The 20,907-nt window shown below is 43.3% G+C and overlaps 1 protein-coding gene across 1 annotated transcript in view; it reads right to left on the reverse strand.

Moving 5' to 3' along the window:
• Positions 1-20,907, reverse strand: part of LOC311037842 (uncharacterized protein) — an 87,750-nt gene that overhangs the window by 36,946 nt on the left and 29,897 nt on the right. Inside the window, exons 5-7 of the mRNA XM_084047132.1 lie at positions 15,430-15,657; positions 10,250-10,480; positions 8,028-8,219 (exon numbers count right to left, since the gene is read on the reverse strand). Coding sequence (XP_083903258.1) covers positions 8,028-8,219; positions 10,250-10,480; positions 15,430-15,657 — 651 coding nt within the window. The remainder of the gene's footprint in view (positions 1-8,027; positions 8,220-10,249; positions 10,481-15,429; positions 15,658-20,907) is intronic.

Consider the following 20,907-nt stretch of genomic DNA (forward strand, 5'->3'; position numbering starts at 1 on the left):
AACACCGTTGAGTGCCGTGCCGTGTGGCAAAAAATAGCAGATCTACAACCTCACATGGCGTCGCAGGGAGACACGTTGCGAGTATAACAGGGCTTTTAGTGGAAGGAGGAGATGGTTGTGAAAGGGGGATGAGGTCATATTGGGAAGGAAAAAAAACATAGGTTGAGCTCCAGATTGGAGCTTTAAAATGATACAGACAATGTTCAGTGGAGGTGTAAGTCTTAAGTTATACTTTATTGCATGACGGTGTTGCTTGCCAAATAGAACAGATTTGCACACTATTTTGTTAGCTTGCAAATCAGTACTTTGCGGCGAGCGACACTGTCGTTGACAGGGTATAAATTAAGCTAATAGATGCACATGGCATACACAGGCCTCCATGTACACAGCAACTTTCTGAGCGTTCATTTCACTCTGAGGGTTCAATGAACACCACAGCTAACCTGGAGTACAAGCGATGTTACCAGCCCATACTATCAGAACATTGTTACTAACCGTATCACAATGAGCTGAAAGTTAAAACCTCCAAACAAGTTGAAGGAGAACACCAAGAAAAAAATAGTTATTTGGTTCAGGCATACCAGGGATTGTACAGTATGAATACACCTGGTTTGACTGGGCGTCTATGAGCAGAGGAACCATATTATTAAGCCCGATCTATACGTTGTTTTGTGCTGTGTCGCGAACCAAAAATAGCCAATCTACACGCACATAACGCGTCACACCGTGTTGCGTTATAAGCTTGTAGATCGGCTATTTTTGGTATGAATACCCAAGTGCCTGTCATCTATGCAGAGAATGAGATGAAATGAGGATTTGATGCGGATTCTCCAAAAGTGTATGAAACACCACAATATTAGCATCTTAAAAGAAGCTAACAGGGAATGGGTTGGATGGATGGATGGATGGATGGATGGATTGCTGGATGGATGGATGGATGGATGAAGATGTGGGCTCTGTATGAAGGAGGGATGGAGTGACTGATGAAGTGATCTACAGATGAAGAATGAACAGTGAAGTCTCCAGACCTGCGTGGAACACCATGGTGTTCTTCCTGCATCCGGAGAGCAGCTGCAGGTTCCGGAACAGTCCTTTGGCTGTCAACTTCACATGGAAGTTTGACAGCGAGAGTCTAGGAGACCATAACATCCTCTCTGGTCGACTGTGAGGTTTTGAGAGTTGCAGGTTTGTCTTCTGCAAGCCCCGAAAGTCTTCTTGAACGTCTGCCAATTCCAACAGTTTGGAGGATATCGGCTCGGCTTGAGAGACAGGGTCGACTGGTGGTCCCGATGTTCTCTCTGTTCTCCTCGTTTGTCTCTTGTTTAAGAGTCTATGTACAATACAATAATTTGACAATACGCTGTGCTGTTTCGTATCTCTATACTCCAGTATTGCCTGAGTTTCTACCGGTCCGCTGATGTCGGTCTTTTTTTTGCTGGCTTCAGTAGCGACACAGTCCATCAGCTTCAATTTCTAAACACCCCTCGTGCAATCGTACAGGAAAAACCCTTGAAGGCTTACTGTAGTTGCACCAGGCCTCGTTAATTTTGCGATTTTCCTTTTAAAACAAATGAAAGCACGACGAGGTTTACTTTGAATCCAGAAATGAAAACAGAGTGATCTTAAGAAGTCCAAAATGTCAATAGAATAAAATATAATGCAATGTGTTAAAGATATGAATTCCTCATTTTCGATAAAAAAATTAGAAAAAAATAAGAGACTTGGCTTGATGAAACAACCCCTCCTCGACTGATTTAAAGCCCGTCGCTGCCCCTCCCATACGAGGCTGTGGCAGAGAGAGTAGAAAAACACACAGGTTCAGCACCCAGCCAATGGAGGAGAGAGCGAAGATGGCGCCAAAAGAAATCTGCCTTCCTCACTCAGGTGCTAGAGAATCATCCGGCGAGGGAAGGAGAGAAGGAAAGGAGAGAGGAGAGAAAATCCACTACGGCGATGACCGCTTTCTGAGTCCGTCGTCTGCGTTAGCGCGCGGCGCCCCTCGCGGATTTAAATCAGAAAGGAACCGCGTATATGAAAATAATACTCTGTGCTGCTAACACACAAACACACATACACCGAGGATTGACTGTTATGTGGGGGGTTTTCGAGTGCAACGCTAGCAACACTCACACTCCCCTGTGATTGGACGAAGCCGAGCATCAACGTGCCCTCTGCCTCTCACTAATGCTCTGTACGTGCATTGCCATACACACACACACACACACACACACACACACACACACACAGGGATGCTGCAAGGGAGAGAGCAGGGGAGGAGAGTAGGAGACGGGGAGTGGGAGGAGGAGGAGGGGGAGATGGGGGGGGGGCTTTGAATAATCACTTTACTGTGATGTGTCTGCTTTTCATTGCATGCTTAGCCAGGGAGAGAGGGGGGGGAGAGAGAGAGAGAGAGAGAGAGAGAGAGAGAGAGAGAGAGAGAGAGAGAGAGAGAGCGAGCGAGAGCGAGAGCGAGAGCGAGAGCGAGAGCGAGAGCGAGAGAGAGAGAGATGCGCGCACACAGCGAACGGACGGCAGATGATTCATGTCAAGGTTAGGCGCGATGAAAGGACAAGATACAGCAGGGAGGGGCCTGACGTTCTCCACTTCCACTCTTTCGTTCGTCCGTTTAGCCGCATCGATCCCCCCCCATCCAACTCACGCTCTCCAGTCCAGTTCACCCCCCCTGTTCTCTCTCTCTCCCTGTGGCAGGTGCCATGTGGAGGCTATTCACACAGAGTGTGTCAGGGTTTGTGAAAAGACGCCTTTGTTTTCGGTTTGTTTGCGCACTCGCACAACAGGCCCGCGTCTCAGAATACTGATGAGAGACATTGTTAGAATGCGTGTTGTGGTTTCAGCTGTACTGTTCTGTTAACGTGATAAACACACCAAGCAGGGCGTCCATCTGGTGATGTTTGACAAGTGCCAAGTAAACTGCCGTTTGGCGTGTTGTTAAGGCTATCAGTTGCTGATTCTATATCGCCTGCTGAGAATAAACTGATTGACACACTTGTCTTAAACACTTAACAGTAATTAACAGCAACAAAAAAAATACACAAAATGCTTTCAAATCAATTAACCACGCAAGCCCAATTTTATACTTTGGCTATTCAAAAATAGCAGATCTACAGCACAAGCTCACAAGGCGTCACGATGTGACACATTGTGAGCTTGTAGATCAACTATTTTTTAAAGAAATTGAAAAAAGATTAGAAACATGTGGGACATTTTCACCTATAATGCTAAATTAGTGACACCAGAGTTAATGTGGTTAAACATAATTTCCTGAACACAGTACCGCAGAAACAGTCAAATCCGGAGTGCTACAGTAATTTAATTCTGAGCTCACACACAAACCCTTACAGTTAATGTGGGTGAAATACCAGAGGACAGTCTGAAAGCATTAGGGGAACACTGTGCCGGACAGAAAATCAATGCTGTTGTGCATTTCTGTTCCTGGAAGGAGCTTCTCATCATGATTGTCGGACAGAAACCCTGTATCTCCCTATTTATACTTTTTATGTTTTTTGTTTTTTAAAGACATTAATGCCCTACTTCCTTAACAAGTGTCGTGCAAAAGTTGTGAAAATAGTCGATCTAAAAATGCGTCGCTGTGTGAGTGAGCTTGTAGATCTGCCATTTTCTTATTTTCACTACTTTTGAAAGATTTTTAAAGATAAAGTGGTTACGTCTGTCAGTGGGTTTTATAACTGTTTAACAAGAGAGTGTGACTAAATAATGACTACATTGGATCCATTGGAATACAGGTTCTATTCTTCCCATTTCCTGAAACGTACGTATCGGTTTTGAACATACAAGGTTTCCACGCGACAGCGACGTTATGCAAGACACTAGCCTCTTGACACAGTAAGAGGAACACTTGAGGAGCCCTTGAGAAAAGGTGCAGAGAAAAGCAACAGATACAGCTCATATATCAGATGCTCTAAATAAAAATGGGATTAGAAACATTGGATCTCAAATGAGAACCATGCTATTAGAACTATGCCTGCCTGCTTAATTATAAGTGATCATTTTAACGTGATGCAACGCACAAAACTGGGTCTATGATGACACAGTCAAAAATGCTGTAAATAAAGAGTATTGGTGTTGCATCTTTCAAAACAAACAAACAAACAAAAGGAAACAACTAAAATGTTCACACATGATGCATATTCTCTGGAATGCATTTGAAGGCGTGATTGGGCATCAAGAAATCTTGTCTGCGGTATGTAACATTTTATGTGTTCGAAATGGATTTGATTGCTCACATTCCCTAAAGACGCATCATAAGACATTTGGCTAGAACATTTATAACAGTGTTATGAATTATGAAGTAAGATGAGATAAGATAAATCTTTATGAGCCCAGCCCAGAGGAATATCAATAAAGGCGGGCACAGATCTGTTTGTTTTTGGTTTGTGTGTCTTACACAGACACACGCTTTTGGCAGTTCCAGCCTGGCAGGGATAATAAATAAATGAAATAGTTAGACTTAGATTATGTCACTAGATTATGCACTGGGTCTCTGACTTAATGGAGTAACAAAACTATAAAACAATATACGTAGTATAAATGTACAGTCTATCGAGAATATAAATATAAATACACCTATCACTAGTGAATATATGAATAAATATACATATATCAGTAGTGAATATATGAATAAAGACATCTATCATTAGCGAATATATGAATAAATATAAATATTTTGCCAATATATCAACAGTGAATATGAGACTGGTATATGTACAGTGTCAACAGACCTTCAACAGTGACTATCTGGATAATATACAGGATGTATAGTCTATCAACAATGAATACGTATAAGTGAGTCTCACAAGTTATCCTTAACTGGCATCTGTCATGGTTCAGTGGAGCACATCCTAGCAGTTCTTGTGCAAATGCACCAGAGTCAAAGCCTTAGAACCGTAATCCTAAAAGCACGGAACAGACAGTCACAGGTCTTAATGTTCCCATATGGGGGGCAAGGCTTGGTTGTGAAGCCTGAAGGGCTACTGGCACAAAGGACTGTCCAAGTTGCTTTGTGGTGTGCTGAGAGGGGGTGATGAGTTTGTCGCTGGATGTTATGTTCAGCTGTGTTGTGTTTAACCACTTATAAACTCCAGCATCCGTATTGTGGGGAAAACGTTCGCAGATCGGCTATTTTCAGGGGAAAATATTTAATGTAGAGCGAAAACAGAAAAGTTACTAGAATAGAGCCCTGAGGGACTCCGGTCCACCAAGTACAGGGTTTAAGTTTAAGTGGTTAACCACTTCCAACAGTCCCTATTTTGGGTGTCGAAAATCTTCACACATTTTCCAAAGTAGCAAAAATAGCAGATATTTTTGCCGTTTTTAAAAGTATAAAATAGCTGTCTGAAAACAAACAATACAACTTATTCAGAGACAGACGGCTGACAATAAACCCTGACATTTTATGACTAAACCCTTTGGTCTCAGTGTTTGTTTAGTCTGACCCATTTTAGGTCTCGACCCATAAAGAACCATCAATAGAGAGAACAAAAGTGTACATTCACATTTTTTATCCAGTGATTGTTGTGGTGCGTTCAATAAAAAAAGAGAAAATGTCAGCTCAACCTTTGAAAAATCTAAACGTATTTAAATAGTCCCGCAAGGGAGCCAGTCCTACAGTAAAACTAAAGCAAAGAGTGTGTGTGTGTGTGTGTGTGTGTGTGTGTGTGTGTGTGTGCGCGCGTGTATCAATAAAGTCCATATTGAACAGAGAGAGAGAACTAAAGAAAGACACTGGATGCTATTAGGAGACCTCACTGCAAACCACAGTCGCCTGAAAGCTGCTGCAGTGGTGTGTGTGTCTGTGTGTGTGTGTGTGTGTGTGTGTGTGTGTGTGTGTGTGTGTGTGTGTGTGTGTGTGTGTGTGTGTGTGTGTGTGTGTGTGTGTTCTGAGGGGGGTGGGGGTGGAGTTTGTATGTGAGCATGTGTTTTTGTGAAGCTGTGTGAATCAAATGCATGTGTGTGTGGTTTCTATGCTACAAGATGTTTCTGCACTATGTATGTGTGCGCGTGCGTGTGTGCCAGTGCTTTCTCAAGGTGTGTGTGCGCTCTGTGTGTGTGTGTATGTGTGTGCGTCCGCCTGCGTGTACGCATGGTGGTTAAGCAATCATGGGGGTGACAGCATGTCTGTGACTGGCGGCTCCCCGCAGGCCCCAGAGAGACTTCCAGGGGCCCACCGCAGAGGGGAGGCAGTCAGGCGCCCGGGCCCAGCCCAGAGACACCACTTTGGGGTGAGGCTGCGACCACAGTCCCAGGACTTCACATGGCCTGCTCTGCATGCAGCAAACCACCAGCACTTCACAGGCTGTAGAGGTGACAAACTCAACATGAAGTGCAGTATCGCTTTGGATGAAAATAGGAAATGGAAGAATAAAGTCACCAACCTTTGTTTTTATTTCAAGGACCCCCGGTTTGATATGCATTAGGGCATGGACCCCCATTGGGGGATCCATTTGTATCTCTGGGAACCCAATCTACAAATGGAGCCAAATCCATTTGGTTCCAGTTGTACACTACACTCCGAGTTACAGAGCCTTACGGGCTTACGGTCCCCCTAGCTGGGGAGCTCCTGGAACCCCCTCAAGGACCCCAACAGGGTACCTGGACTCCATGTTGAGCAACAGCTGTACAGAATACACATTAAAGGTGTCAAAGTAACACTCAGGGTTGTACTGTGCATACCGGGGGGAAGTGGAGACACCAAATCATCTCAGGTTTACTTTGAGCAAAATTGAAAAACTGTTCTTCAGATTCTTCAAAAGTAGTGTCGTTCAAGTCGTCTCCCTAGAGAAACATCTACGCTGTTGTGTTGCTTTTCTTCCAACAGGAAACAAATGACTGCCTCTAAAACAGAACTAAAATGCCAAGCCGACCCAAGTAGTTATCGTTAAGAAGCAAAGAAGCAAAGCAAACGTGGTCCCACTTTAAGTCTAAATAACGTCATTTGTGAGTGTGTGTGTGTGTGTGTGTGTGTGTGTGTGTGTGTGTGTGTGTGTGTGTGTGTGTGTGTGTGTGTGTGTCTGTGTGTGTGTGTATTTGCCATGAGCAGTATAGTAATTACAGACAGACTGCAGAGCATGATAACTATCTGTTTGTTTAGCCTTCCAGGCCGCAAGCCTGACTCACTTCGTTTGTGTGTGTGTGTGTGTGTGTGTATGTGTGTGTAATGTATGTGTATGTTTATGTGCAAACGTGCATGTGTAATCTCTGTTGCCAAAGGTTCTGCGAGCCCAACGCTCATCCACCAGCACAGCTAGCTAATGATCGCTCCACAAACACATGGCAATGATTCTTCCCCATCAGTAACAAATGCTTTCGGTCTTTAAATAACCACAGTTCAGACTACAAACTGGTACTTTGTAACAGAAATCAAACACAAAAAGAGCCTGCGCAGTTAAAATCCTCAGTGTTAATTTATCCATTTCGAAAAGAGTTAAATTAACACTGTGGATTTTACTGTGGGCGAGTGGGTGAGCAAACCAGAGTTCCCATGCTCTCTGTGAAGGAGCTCAAATAACTGTTCTCCCTCAGTCCCAGACAAGTGTAGTTGCTTCTTTTGTGAACATGTGCAGAGTTCACAAAGAAAGTGAAATGAACAGACAGACAAATGACAAAGGTCGTCATCGGTCCAGTCAACTTATACCCAGGCTTAAGACATCAGTGATATTTAGGGACTGCTATCACCCTTGACCGCTTTCAAATTTGTGTGAACAACAAGACATTGTTCACTTAGAATGAAAATAAATGACGAGATGAAATATCTTATGAATATTATATTCATATTTCATCTTTGAATTTTTTTTCATAAATTAATTCCCATCACAATGTTGTGCAAATGAAAATAGCCGATCTACAAACTGTTGCGATGCATGTGAACTTGCAGATCGGCTTTTTTCTCTATACTTTTCCACCCGGCACCAACAAAGACGTGTATAAAACCTATAACGAAGTTAACACACAAACTTTCACCCACTCAACACACACACAAACACCCTTACCCATGGAAGATGTGGTGTTGGGGCGGGACAGTCGTGCGGAGCCGCTCCTTTGCAAAGGATTGTGGGACTGCTGCTGCTGCTTGGTGGCACCCTGATTGGTGGCGGCAGAGAGGGCAGCCTTCACTGCCGTCTGACTGGTGGCTACGGGTTTGGATGCAGTGTGACTGGTGGTAACGGCCGGGGCCTTCAGACCTGCAGACATATTCATGGTACAGCAGTTAGTGCACATGGTAGCTAGTACTTAGGTCGATGATGCACCTTCTTTGTCCAAATGGAAACGGCTTTTCAAATGTCCTGACCAAGAAAAAAACAATTATCCAGACGGTGAATGCTTGACACCCAGACTAATAAATATCTAACCCGATGAAGACTAGTGAATTTCGACTAAGCCCAGGCCCCCGTCTCCAGTGCAATTTCTCCAAAACAAGTCAGTGTCACTGTGCTTTGTGTGTGTACTATGTACAGATGCAAAAGCTTGAGTTATACTTGGTTTGCGAACGAGTGCACGTCGAGCATCAAAAATAACGTCTCCACAAGCTAGACCTTAGTTCTAGTCAGGCAATAGACAAGAGCTGAGTAACCAGACTACAGCGGAGTTGTCTCATGGTGTACGGAAAGGTAGTGTCCATAGCATAGCATGACATGAAGTGACAGGAACTGTCCTCCTGTCACATCTGTTTTCTTCACTCTTAATCTGTGTCTCTATCTTTATCTCTCTGTTGGAACACTGAGCAGGTTGTTTCTCCGGAGTGGCGTTGTATTCCTTTCTCTCCCTCAAGCGTTTCCTCTGTTTTTGACCGGTTCTGTTTCTAAGTGCATCTCATGTGTTATTCTGTCAGTGATCCAGAGGAGAGGCCATTACACTGTTAAGCGAAGGGCTGACAGTATCGATTGCTCACTGTGGGTGGAGGTGGTTTAAAAGAGGGAGTTGAAAAGTTATTCACACCTTTGGCATCAAACACCCAACTTGCGTGCATGCACGCTTTCAGAGTGGAAGGCAATCGTTCACATGTTTATTGTGCCAACCATTACCAATACTATTGGGCACACTAGAGGAGGGTGTGTGCAATAATATTGGTGTTGTGGCTTGAAGACATCCTTTTAAAATGAAGATTGCGTAAAGGTAGACAAGTTTGGTCATAATAGGTGAAACACACACCTGAAGAGGTCCTGGCCAATGAAAACAAGCATAAAATATAAGTATTGTAGCGGCACACCCATAGCTAATAAGAAAAATGTTTCAGCAATTAACCTGCTTGCTTCAGGGCTTGCGGGACAATGTGATCTTGATCTAGATAGATCAACCCTGATGATGGCAGCTTAGCTTTTATGTCTCAATAAAGGATTGCATCTAAGCTATGTGGCATCTGTGGCTACTTTATAGTTTCTGAAGTTTCTAAAGTCTTAGTGGTTTGAGTCATGGGATCTTAATGCGAAAATCCTAACATATTTAACATCATCATAAGATCATTATACCCACTGTTAGAATGCAACGTAAACACCTACAGTATGACCCGTTTTGCACACAGAACCACTTGTATACAATCCATTATCCTCCCGTGAAAAACGGCCAGAACAAAAGCACTTTTATTTATTCAAAAATACTCACTGATGAACGACCTGCTATGGATGACATGATTAAACGCTTCAGTTCCTATTAACATCCACTAATTCAGCTTGGTATATGATTAACTGAACGCTGATTACAGGCTTACTGCTTTATATTAAATCAACTTATAAACCCAGATAGAAGTGTGGTGAACGTTAAGAAGTATGGTTTTCAGAAGGCTGTTATGATGGCTTAATGGTGAGAAACTCAAATGTGAGAGAGAAGAGTAACACAGAGAGAGAGGGAGGGAGGGAGAGGGAAAGAGATGGAGGGAGAGAGGGAAAGAGGAGACAGGAAGAGGGAGAGCCTTTACAGTTATTACCACTTTATGGCTGACATATGAAAAAGGGTAATGTCGATGTGAGTTGACCTCCTGAATTTAAAACACAGCAGACCAAGAGAGAGGAGGGGGGGGCTGAGGGAGAGAGATAGGAAGAGAAAGGGGGGAGAGAGAGACGGGGCGAGAGGAAGAGAGAGCTTTTTATTCACAATGGTGTACCGTGCAAGTTCACGATGTGACACGTTGTGAGTTTGTAGATCTGCCATTTTGCCCACGGGACACCGTCGGTATGACTAAGTATAAATCAGGCTTTATTGTTTAATTAGGCCTCACCTGTCGCGGTGCTCCTGCCCTGCAGTGACAGAGCTCTGCATCTCATGCCTGGAACCTTTGCAGGGGCTGAAACCGCACTGGCGATGGTGTTACTGGTAGCGCTGGTGGTAACGGTACTGCTGGTGCCAGGGGCCTTTGTTGCATTTTGGTTGCTTGCAGGAAGAGTGCTTCTGTTGGGTCTCTCTTCTGGTTTAGGTCCGCCTGCTACTGGGGCTCCCGGAGTGGTCGAGTCTGGGGTGGAGATGATGACGGTACATGTTTTAATAGGACAATACTGTATATGCCAATTCAAGGATGCAAATTCCTGTTAAAATGCCAAACACGCATGTTTTTTAAGCACAGATATCCTACGGTGGAATAGAGCTCACATCTTTGCAATGTCTCTGCGCCTCTAGCCCAGTAGGCTGAACAATGGCAATGGAAGCATTGAGATTTTCCAATTGAGCTACACACACACACACGATATGATACAGTAGAAGACTTAATGGGCTCTTTTTCACTTTCGGGGGTCAGGAGCTAGGGAAAATAAGGGGAGAGGGAAAATAAGAGCTAAATAATTGCACTGGTGCACGGAACAATTGTGTTCGAACTATCACCCTATAGATTTACCGAAGACAGCTACAATAACAAGAAAAACACATGTTATGGAGAATGCTGATGGCTTTTATTCCGAGGAAAGCCTTGAGCAGAACACAAACTGCAGAGGATTTGAAACGGAACCATTGTGTGTGTGGGAGTGTAACGGAACGAAAAGCCGCACTCTAAAAACACAACAAATTTATGTTGGACTGGGGGTTCAATCTACTCTGCATGCTTGCAAGGCAATTTGCACTAATTGCTCTCATTAAACACTGTGAACACACATGCGCGCACACGCACACGCACGCACGCACGCACACACACACACACACACACACACACACACACACACACACACACACACACACACACACACACACACACACACACACACACACACACACACACACACACACACACACACACACACACACACACACACAATACCAGGGAGAACATGTACAGTAATCATCCTTTGATTGTAATCAGTGGTATGGCGATTAGAAATTTCTTTGAGAGTCGCCCAGTGTAAACAGTGTAATCCATCTGGTGCAGTTATCAGTGTTTCCACCAATGGGGAAGCTATCGCAGATGGAAGCCTGTGGCCTTTATGAGGCGAGGGGGGGCGTGAGCAAATTAAGGCATCGTGTAAAGAGATGGTATCTCTCTCTCTCCTGTTGGAATAAATGATTCCATTACGCCACCCTGTGACCCTGTGGTTTTAGGGGCAACGTGAGTGAGTTTATCTAACTGTACACCAACGATATTGGAGAAATTTGTTGAGAATGTATTGCAATATAAAAAAGCAGGAAATATTTAATTTAATTAAATATATGAATGAATGAGGTTTATTTGTCATTGGTCACAGATACATGCATACAGGTTACAATGAAATATCATGGGCCGCAGCAACTTAGTCGCGCAGCCACTAGCTTCCCTTTTGTCACCTAGTACAAGTATACAGTTACAACGAAATTGTGTTCGTGCGTGAAGTGCACGGGCCGCAGCAACATGCGTCGCGCCGCCACTACCTATATAAGCCATATCTGCGTGTACCTAAGCTTCAATAGCTCCATTTGGAAATATTTATCACTCCAGCAATGATTAGGGTGATTTTAAAGGGTGAAATAACAGTAGGCACTTGTTAACCTCTTAAACCCCAGCATCCGTATTGTGGAGAAAACTTTCGCAGGAAATAGCAGGTCTTCCACAAGCTCACAATGCGTCGCAAATTCAATGTAGAGTGAAAACAGAAAGGTCAGTGCAGCCTGAGGGACTAGAGTCAACCAAGTATAGGGTTTAAGTGGTTACTCTGGTTGACTCAACATGACCTCTGTGAACGCAACGTGCAAGACCAGTTACCAAGACAATGTCCATGCTGAGAAAGAGTGAGAGTGAGTGACAGAGTGAGTGAGTGAGTGAGTGAGTGAGAGAGAGAGAGAGAGAGGCAAATAGACAGACAGCAGGCATAAATATAAAGTGTGCATTTGAATGCATCCAAAGACCGAAGCATTCTACTGAACACTGACTAGCTCCAGTCCCACTGGAGCTAGTCAGTGTGCTGACTAGCTCTGTAAGATTTCATGACACCATCAAAAAGTGAACTGCATGTGTGTGGGTGTGCATGTGTGGGTGTGCATGTGTGGTGTTTTACCGGAGAGTAATAAAGAACAATGATCACCATGGGAACCCAGGATCTCAGATGTAATCTGGTTACCATAACAACCCAGTCATCAGAAACTACATGTAACAATCTCTCTCATGCGCGCGCAAGAGCGAGAGACAGAGAGAGAGAGAGAGCGTGCGCTAGGGAGACCGATACATACAGTACTGTACAGTTTATATATTGTACAAAGTCTATGTTTTACTGTATGGAGCAGTTACAGCACTGTTCCACACTTAAAGAAGAAATGTTTGTAATTTCTGTGTGAACCAGTCCTTTTGGCACACGAGTTCAATGTCCATCAAGGATGCAGTCATTTTAGCATCCTTGGCAAATAATGGGCAATGCTATTTGTCACAGTAACATACCAATATGCCAGGTCTTATATATGGGAGGCCTTTACAGTTATTACCACTTTATGGCTGACATTTGAAAAAGGGTAATGTCGATGTGTGTTGAGTCGACCTCCTGAATTTAAAACACAGCAGACCAAACGATGCATAGTGTGGCTCTGTACAGATGTCAGACCCTACCTGCACAGCAACATTCTGATTGTTAATTTAACCCTGGGTGTGTACATTTTAATTGCACTTACTCTTTCAGAGGTAAATGAACACACAGATTTCTACTGTGTAGAAACAGCACAAACATAACGCTCATTGTGACGCCTGTATCACAGCGTTTAAACCTCTACAGGAAAATTGTATTTATGGCTTCAATGGCTTGAGATTAACATCTAAATAGTTTTTTGGCATATACTGTATATTCCTGACATACAATACTATTTAGTGCGAGCCTTTGTACACAATTCTTCCATTTCCTCCTCCTTGCTTTGCCGCCCCTCGTCTCTGTGCCACAAAGCACTCCATTGAACAGTGAGTCAATGGTCGCGTGTATGGCTGAGGGTTCAAAAATAATTACATTATGACAATACGCTGGTGTTTGTCACAAAGGAGCTTCCTTTCTACAGGGAGAGTCAGGAAGTGAAGACCATGGGACACTACATGTTTCTATGGGGAGCCGTGCTAATAGAGTTAGCCGAGATAAAATGAAAAATGCCCTTTTATCCCATTAAGACCATGAACGCATCTGTGTCATTTTTTGATTTGAGCTAAAAAGCATTATTTACACTTTGGCTATTCAAAAATAGCAGATATACAAGCTACGAGCTTGTAGATCTGCTATTTTTGAAAAATAATCGTGAAAATTGGTGCAAATCTTTGAATATGTATTCTTTTAAAGCAAACATTTTTAACTCCAATCTTTGCTTTTGGGGGTCCCTGTAAGAAAATATTTTGAGATGGGGTTCCGCGGCCAAATATATATAATTTCGGGAGTCCTTTAGGGGGACAATTAGAAAACTGTTGGGATTTAGAAGACATTCGTAGAATCGGCCTCAGGTCTTAATGGGTTAACCACTTAACCCCTACATACTTTGTTGACTGGACTCACCCCAGGGCTCTATACTTGCGTTTTGTCCGCTTCCCTTTTCCACCCTCTACAAATCTCTTCACCAAAAATAGCCATGTGGTCAACCCTTTTAGATCACATTCCCAGTGACATTGTGCAGCACAAAAAAATATATAATACAAGAAATCCATTTCTTTGTATTCTTATATCAAACTCCAATCATGATTTTGTCCTGCAAAACAAAATGATATGAACTGAAGTGTGCTTACATAAGCTTCAACCGACCAATAACAACCAATAACCTCATGACATCCACCCATCAATCAATGTTCAGCTGTAATTCTCAGTTTGTTATGACATGCGATCACGATCATGAGTTACTGTTGACAACTATTACATTAATTATGCTGCTTCACACACACACACACACACACACACACACACACACACACACACACACACACACACACACACACACAATTCAGACCTCAACACTAACCTAATTTTATATCTATCCTCAAATAACCTCATAGTTAGTTATAATTGTTTTTGTGGTGCTTAATGAGGCACACACACGCACGCGCTCATGTACACACAAAGATGCACGTACAAACAACCAAACACAGATGGTACAGCTATACAGTAGCATATCTCTACAGAAAGGGTAGAGATATCAAACCTGGACGTCATCTGCTAGCCTTAAACAAGGGCCAGGTCACCAGACAGGCAGACACACAAAATGGTTTTCTGAGGTAAGCCTCGCCAGATGGGCTCTTTGACCTCTGTAGAGGAAGAAAGGATACCGGTGCAGACACACATGCACACACACTCACTCTCTTTCTCTCTCTGTCTCTCTCTCTCCCTCCAAGGGGCGGCAGGGGGTGGTGATGACTAAAGTATGAGTCACAGGGAGAGAGAGAAAAAGAGAGAGGGCGAGAGACCAATTTGAATTACAATTTGTGTGTGTGCAAGCATATTTGTGAATATGTTCATACCTTCATGGTATGGGTGTGTGTCAGAGACAAGAGATTAACTGTTCATGTGAGTCTGTGTATTTGGTGGTGTGTGCGTGTGAGCCAGGGGTGTGTGTGTGTGTGTGTGTGTGTGTGTGTGTGTGTGTGTGTGGGAGTGTGTAAGACAAAGAATCAGTAACGGAAAGAGAAGGAAGTCAGTCACCACAGGAAAACCACACCAATGAAAACCTCCTCTGATGATGCGAGTGTGTGTGTGTGTGTGTGTGTGTGTGTGTGTGTGTGTGTGTGTGTGTGTGTGTGTGTGTGTGTGTGTGTGTGTGTGTGTGTGTGTGTGTGCGCGCGCGCGAGCATGTGCGTGTGTGTGTGTGTGTGTGTGTGTGTGTGTGTGTGTGTTCCATGCATGGGTAAAGCCCTCACACTGAGCTTATGGACAGAGACACATTTCTTGTGGGAAGATGATTCTGTGGCTGAACTGAATTCTGAGGAACATTTACTGTACACCCGCACACACACACCCGCACACACACACACACACACACACACAGACACCTCACCTTTGGTAGCAACTGCCGCTCCGCTGACCTCACTGGCGCTGCTTCCCAGCGACGAGGAGCTGAGGTTTGTGGGTAATCCCTTGACGGGAAGCTTGGACACGACGGCTGCCGCAGGTCGGCCGCCCGACCCCGGTGCTGACGGCTGACTGACTGATGATGATGGTTTGAGGTTGGAGGTCATGCAGCCCGGGGCGGCCAATCCAGACGTGGTGCGGGGTTTTGGAATACCTGGGTGAGACGGGGAGAGAGCGTGGAGGGTTTGAGTCATTGAGAGGAACAGAGGTTATCTGTGTGAACACAGAATGTCCTACTCACTGTCTCTCATGCTCTGGGGAACGTTTGAAGAGCTAATATATGTGTCAATAGCCTCTTTCACATATGATCTGTGGAAAATGTCAGCGGAGTCAGGTCAGGTCATTGTCCGGCGTTTCCCTTTCGCATATTATGTAGCGCAGGAGATTCTCCGTGTCCGATGAGTTCTTACATAACCGTAAATAGAGTCTGTTTGATTAGGCATGGGGCGGTGTCTGGGTAGACACACACGTCAGCTACTGCCACTTAACAGCGTGAAGGAGAGTCAAGGATCAAATGTGATTTATTTCCTTCTACAGAGCATGACAGTCTCCCATTGACGGAAGGACTGCAGATCATTCAAACCATTATAGGATTTCTAAATGTGTTTATATTAAGGATGCAAAGAGAATATACAGGAATACAGAAGGGGGAGTGCAATTTATTCATGAAAATAAAGAGTAGAGAAGTAGAGAGTAGAGAAGAGTGAATACAGAAAATTAAGAAAACGTGAAGTGTGTTCACTGTTCATCTGAAAGCGCAGCCAGGGAGCATCTGAAATGTTGTATCTTGTTGTCTACATTACAATGGCAGGTTTCACTTTTCATTGACCACGGAAGTTCGAATCGGTGCATATTTCCAACTCAAACGCTGATAAAAAAAACTGTCGAATGAATTAACTGTTTTCAACGATCTCTCCCTTTTCCCGGTGAAAGTGTATTTTAGACGTGAGGTGGGGGGCTCAGAGTGTTCCCACCAAGTAGAGTAGGCTTTCAACTCCGTCTTTGTTTTGGTGAGTAGCAAAAGCATACTTTAAATTTGTACTACAGACGAGAGGCTGCACAGCCTGTGGTGCGCAAAGGCTCGAAAGTCCCATAGCGTTAAGGAGAACTCCTTCTAACGCTATAGGACCAGAGCTAAAGGACAGGCATGGAGTGTTTGTAATAAGTTACATCTAATATGGCAGTCAGACATCTCAAGAGCTAACCAACATTATACTTTAACAAAGCCTGTGTGGATCCAGAAGTAGCCTTCTGTACGGTGCCGAAACATGGGCAATGAATAAAAGAGCTACGGTGCAGGATCGTCTTGATGGAACGTACACGAGACTTCTCATGCATGTCCTGAACCTTTCATGGAGGAATGGTCACATGAAAGCTCAGATTTACGGTGGCATCCCTCCCTTCTGCTCTGGAGACTTCCCTGCCCACCAAGAGGAAGCATGCCGGACACTCACATTTCCAGATGTTCTTCTGAGCAGGAATACAGGACCGACTATGAATTAACTACCAATGAGCTACAGACGCTAGTGGTGTCTCAGATCTCGAGGGCACTCACAGGATGACAGTGGTGTAAAGTAACTAAGTACATTTACTCAAGTACTCTACTTAAGTACAATGTTGAGGTATTTTTTACTTTACTGGAGTATTTCAAATGTTCTGTACTTTTACTTCTAGTCCACTACATCTCAGAGGCAAATATTATACTTTTACTCCACTACAATTATTTGACAACTTTAGTTACTAGTTACTTTGTAGATTTTGATTATTATTACAAAACATATATTGACCGCTTAAGCCATATATACATTTCGGCCATTTGAAAATAGCCGATCTACAAGCTCGCAATGCGACGCATTGCGAGCTTGTAGATCGGCTATTTTCAAAGGATTTTTATGCATTTGAAAACTTGTGAAATGGGACATTCTGCATAATGAGTACTTCCTACTTTTGGTACTTTAAGTACATTTTGATACCAATACTTTTGTACTTTTACTCAAGTAAATTTTGAATTCCGGACTTTTACTTGTAACAGAGTATTTCTACATTGCGCTATTGATACTTTTACTTAAGTAAAACGTTTGGGTACTTTTTCCACCACTGCGGGATGATCACGATGATGGCAATGCTAACCACAGCTCCTGTCCCTCTTTTGTCGCCGAAACGCCACACCTAATAGTTTTCATTACAGCATGGCCAGATACATTTTCAACTACTGCACAATAGTGGTCTTACTATGAAAGTCCTCTGACAAAAGCTTCACCGGGTTAGGAAAAGCTTAGTAACAAAACCCCAGAGAAGGTTTTGTAACAGTAACTACACACTCGAGGCATGCAGTCGTTATTCGAGTATACTTGAATGAAAGACACTGGGTGTGCTAAAGCCTGATTTACACATAGTTGTGTGCAGGTGTCACAAAAAAAAGCCGTTCTACAAGATCACATGGCTATTTTTGGCATGTGACATCGGCACGCAACTACTGTATATAAATCAAGCTTAATGGTTACCTGTGTTGCGGTTGCACACGGAGACTTGACAATGCAAATCACCACTTAAATATCACTGCTCACTTTATTGCACTACTTATTATATTTATTGTACATTCTATTGGTACTGTACCATGTTGCAGAACATGATCATAATGCTTGTTAAGGATACCTGTTCATAGCATAGGCTATATATTCATAAATATTTATCCCACGATTCTGTAACCCATTTTTACACCCAGTGCCAATTGCCTATGTAATCCTGGGCACTACTCTCCCTCTGCCAGCCTAGGGAGAGCCCAGAACTGAGCTCATGCCTCCTTCAATGCATGGGGAGCTAGCAAGCCGCTTCTTATCACCTGACAGGGGGGAGTTTCCCAGGTAGGACGTAGCGTGTAGAAGGAACACGTTATTCCAACCAGCTCCTTTCCCCTCCATCAGGCGCTCTGGCCTGTTTTTTGTGAGGGTATTAACTACCCTAGGGGACACGGGGAGAACATACAAACTCCACACAGAAAGGCCCTTTCACCAACCCCACCTAGGGTACGGGTACTGATGACGCGGAGGAGAGGACACACCCTCAGCGCCCACAGCGTCCCCCGGCGGGAATCAAACTCATATATTCATTCATATATTCATCGATAGACTGTAAAAATATATTCAACCGCTGAAGAACATAATGTTGTGCCAGAATCTTATCTTATTGATTTACTGTCTTTTTTTACTTTCACTCTCAAAGTGTGACTTTCCTGTTTCAACATGTCTGCTTTCATTGACAGTTGCATTTATATTATTATATAATAGGATAGCATGGTAGATTCTGAAACGCATGCAGAGAACAGCGAGTAATGCTGACATCATGCTGACCTTCACTGGCAAATAGTGATTTTAGAACTGCTGAATCAGTTCAATATGTACTACACTGTAGTGTCATCACTTATTCCCCACTCATTTAACTCTCTCTTTCTCTCTCTCTAAACTCTATAGGTGAAGGTCATGGTGTGCTAGCACTAGCAGCATGGAGGAGTGTGTGGGAGAACATGCATGTGTTTGTCACTGAAGCAATTATCTTCTTTTGAATGGTTTCATAAAAAAATAAGTGAGTGCCTGAATTAATCCATATGAATCGTGCTGAAAGCTACAGTGTTACTGTTTAATTAATTTAACTGCCCATGGAGTTACATTTGATCTAGGCCAGTAGACAGCTGTGGACACTGTCAGCCCCGCTGCACAGTAAAACAGAGTTTATCAGCAATTCCACAGACAAATATTTGCAGCACAATTATCTCCACAGAAAATGTTCCTTTTTTTTAACGCTCAAATGAAATATTACTCGCTGAATGTTTCTGGTTGAAATCTGTTAAAATGCTGCTTTGGCTAAAACGGACAGAAACAAAAAGAAGTGAGGAATGTTGCCAATATTGTTCAGATGGACCAGAAATAGTCCATTAATACATTGGTTCTCAAAGTGGGGTCCGGGGACCCCCAGGGGTCCTTGGTGGGGTACCAGGGGGTCCCCAGCTAAATTTGTTAAATTGTATACTTTGGCTATAAAAAAAAAAGCAGATATACAAGCTCATAGCGCGGCACCGAGTGCCGCGCTATGAGCTTGTAGATCTGCTATTTTTGAAAAATCGTGGAACATTTTTCTTATCTTTGAATATTTTTTTATTTTAAAGCGAACATTTTTAACACAAATCTTTGCTTCTGGGGGTCCCTGGCAAAACACACTTTCAGATGGGGGTCCACGGCCAAATACATATCATTTTGGGGGTCCTTGACATGAAAAGGTTTAAGAACCACTGCATTAATATACCTGTAAGAGGGAGAGAATAAGCATTCAAGGGTGTGTGTGTGTGTGTGTGTGTGTGTGTGTGTGTGTGTGTGTGCGTGCGTGCGTATTATTTTACTGCTGTGCTGCTGACAGGATAGGAACAGGACATACCTGTGCAGTATGTACTATGTACTGTAGCTGACATCAGTGAATGGTATGTTAAATGTACCCCCCGGCCTCTGGGGAACCATACAGTGTGCAATGTAACAGGAGACGCGCAAACATGGACACATTAAAAAAGGAAGCGATCAAAACACCTATATACTTTTGTGAGACGCAGTCTCCGTCATACAGAGGCGTCGTGTTGTGTTAGATTTGGGTGCGCCATGAGGTTTTGGTATCAGGTTGTACTCTGAAAAGCATACAAATGGAACCAAAGGGATTTTACTGTAGCCTGCGTATAGACACAGCAGAATGCGGTTTTAACGTTAAAGCAGGGGTATTCAACTAGATTAGGCAGGGGGCCACCATTGTAAAATTACTTTAAGTCGGGGGCCACAAGACAAAAAAAAAATCTGTTTAACCGGAAACCATCAAGAAATATGTAACTGGTTGGTCAACCCATTTAGACCTGAGGCCGATTCTAAAAAAGCCTTCTAAATTGTGACCTAAGTTTTCTGAAAAACGTATTTATTCAAAAATGACAAAAAAAATATGTTGCTATATACTGTACATATAGCAACAACTACACCAAAAGGGGTTTCCGGATTGAAAGGTATAGTTACGTATAAAGGGTTCCCGGTCTTAATGGGTTAAATAGTTAATTTATGATGTGGTGTAATTGGTGCGAAGGAATGAGGAATACAGTAAGGCATATTTCTAATTTTCTCTTACACACACACACACACACACACACACACACACACGTTTTCCCTAACTGAATCACACATTCTTTCCAAACGCTAGAGGAGAAGTAACTCCCCAAAGAGACATGACTCCTTCCTTTTCACACCAACGCGGGGACATACTGTATATAAACGGAACGTGTGTATGTGTGTGATGTGCGTACATGTGTATATACACGCGTGCAAGTGGATGAATGTAGGAAGTAGCAGCGTGAGAGGAAAAGAGACAGTGAAAGCAATAA

This window comes from Gymnoscopelus microlampas, assembly GCF_963454915.1.
Source record: "Gymnoscopelus microlampas genome assembly, chromosome: 2".
In the NCBI taxonomy this organism is placed as follows: domain Eukaryota; kingdom Metazoa; phylum Chordata; class Actinopteri; order Myctophiformes; family Myctophidae; genus Gymnoscopelus; species Gymnoscopelus microlampas.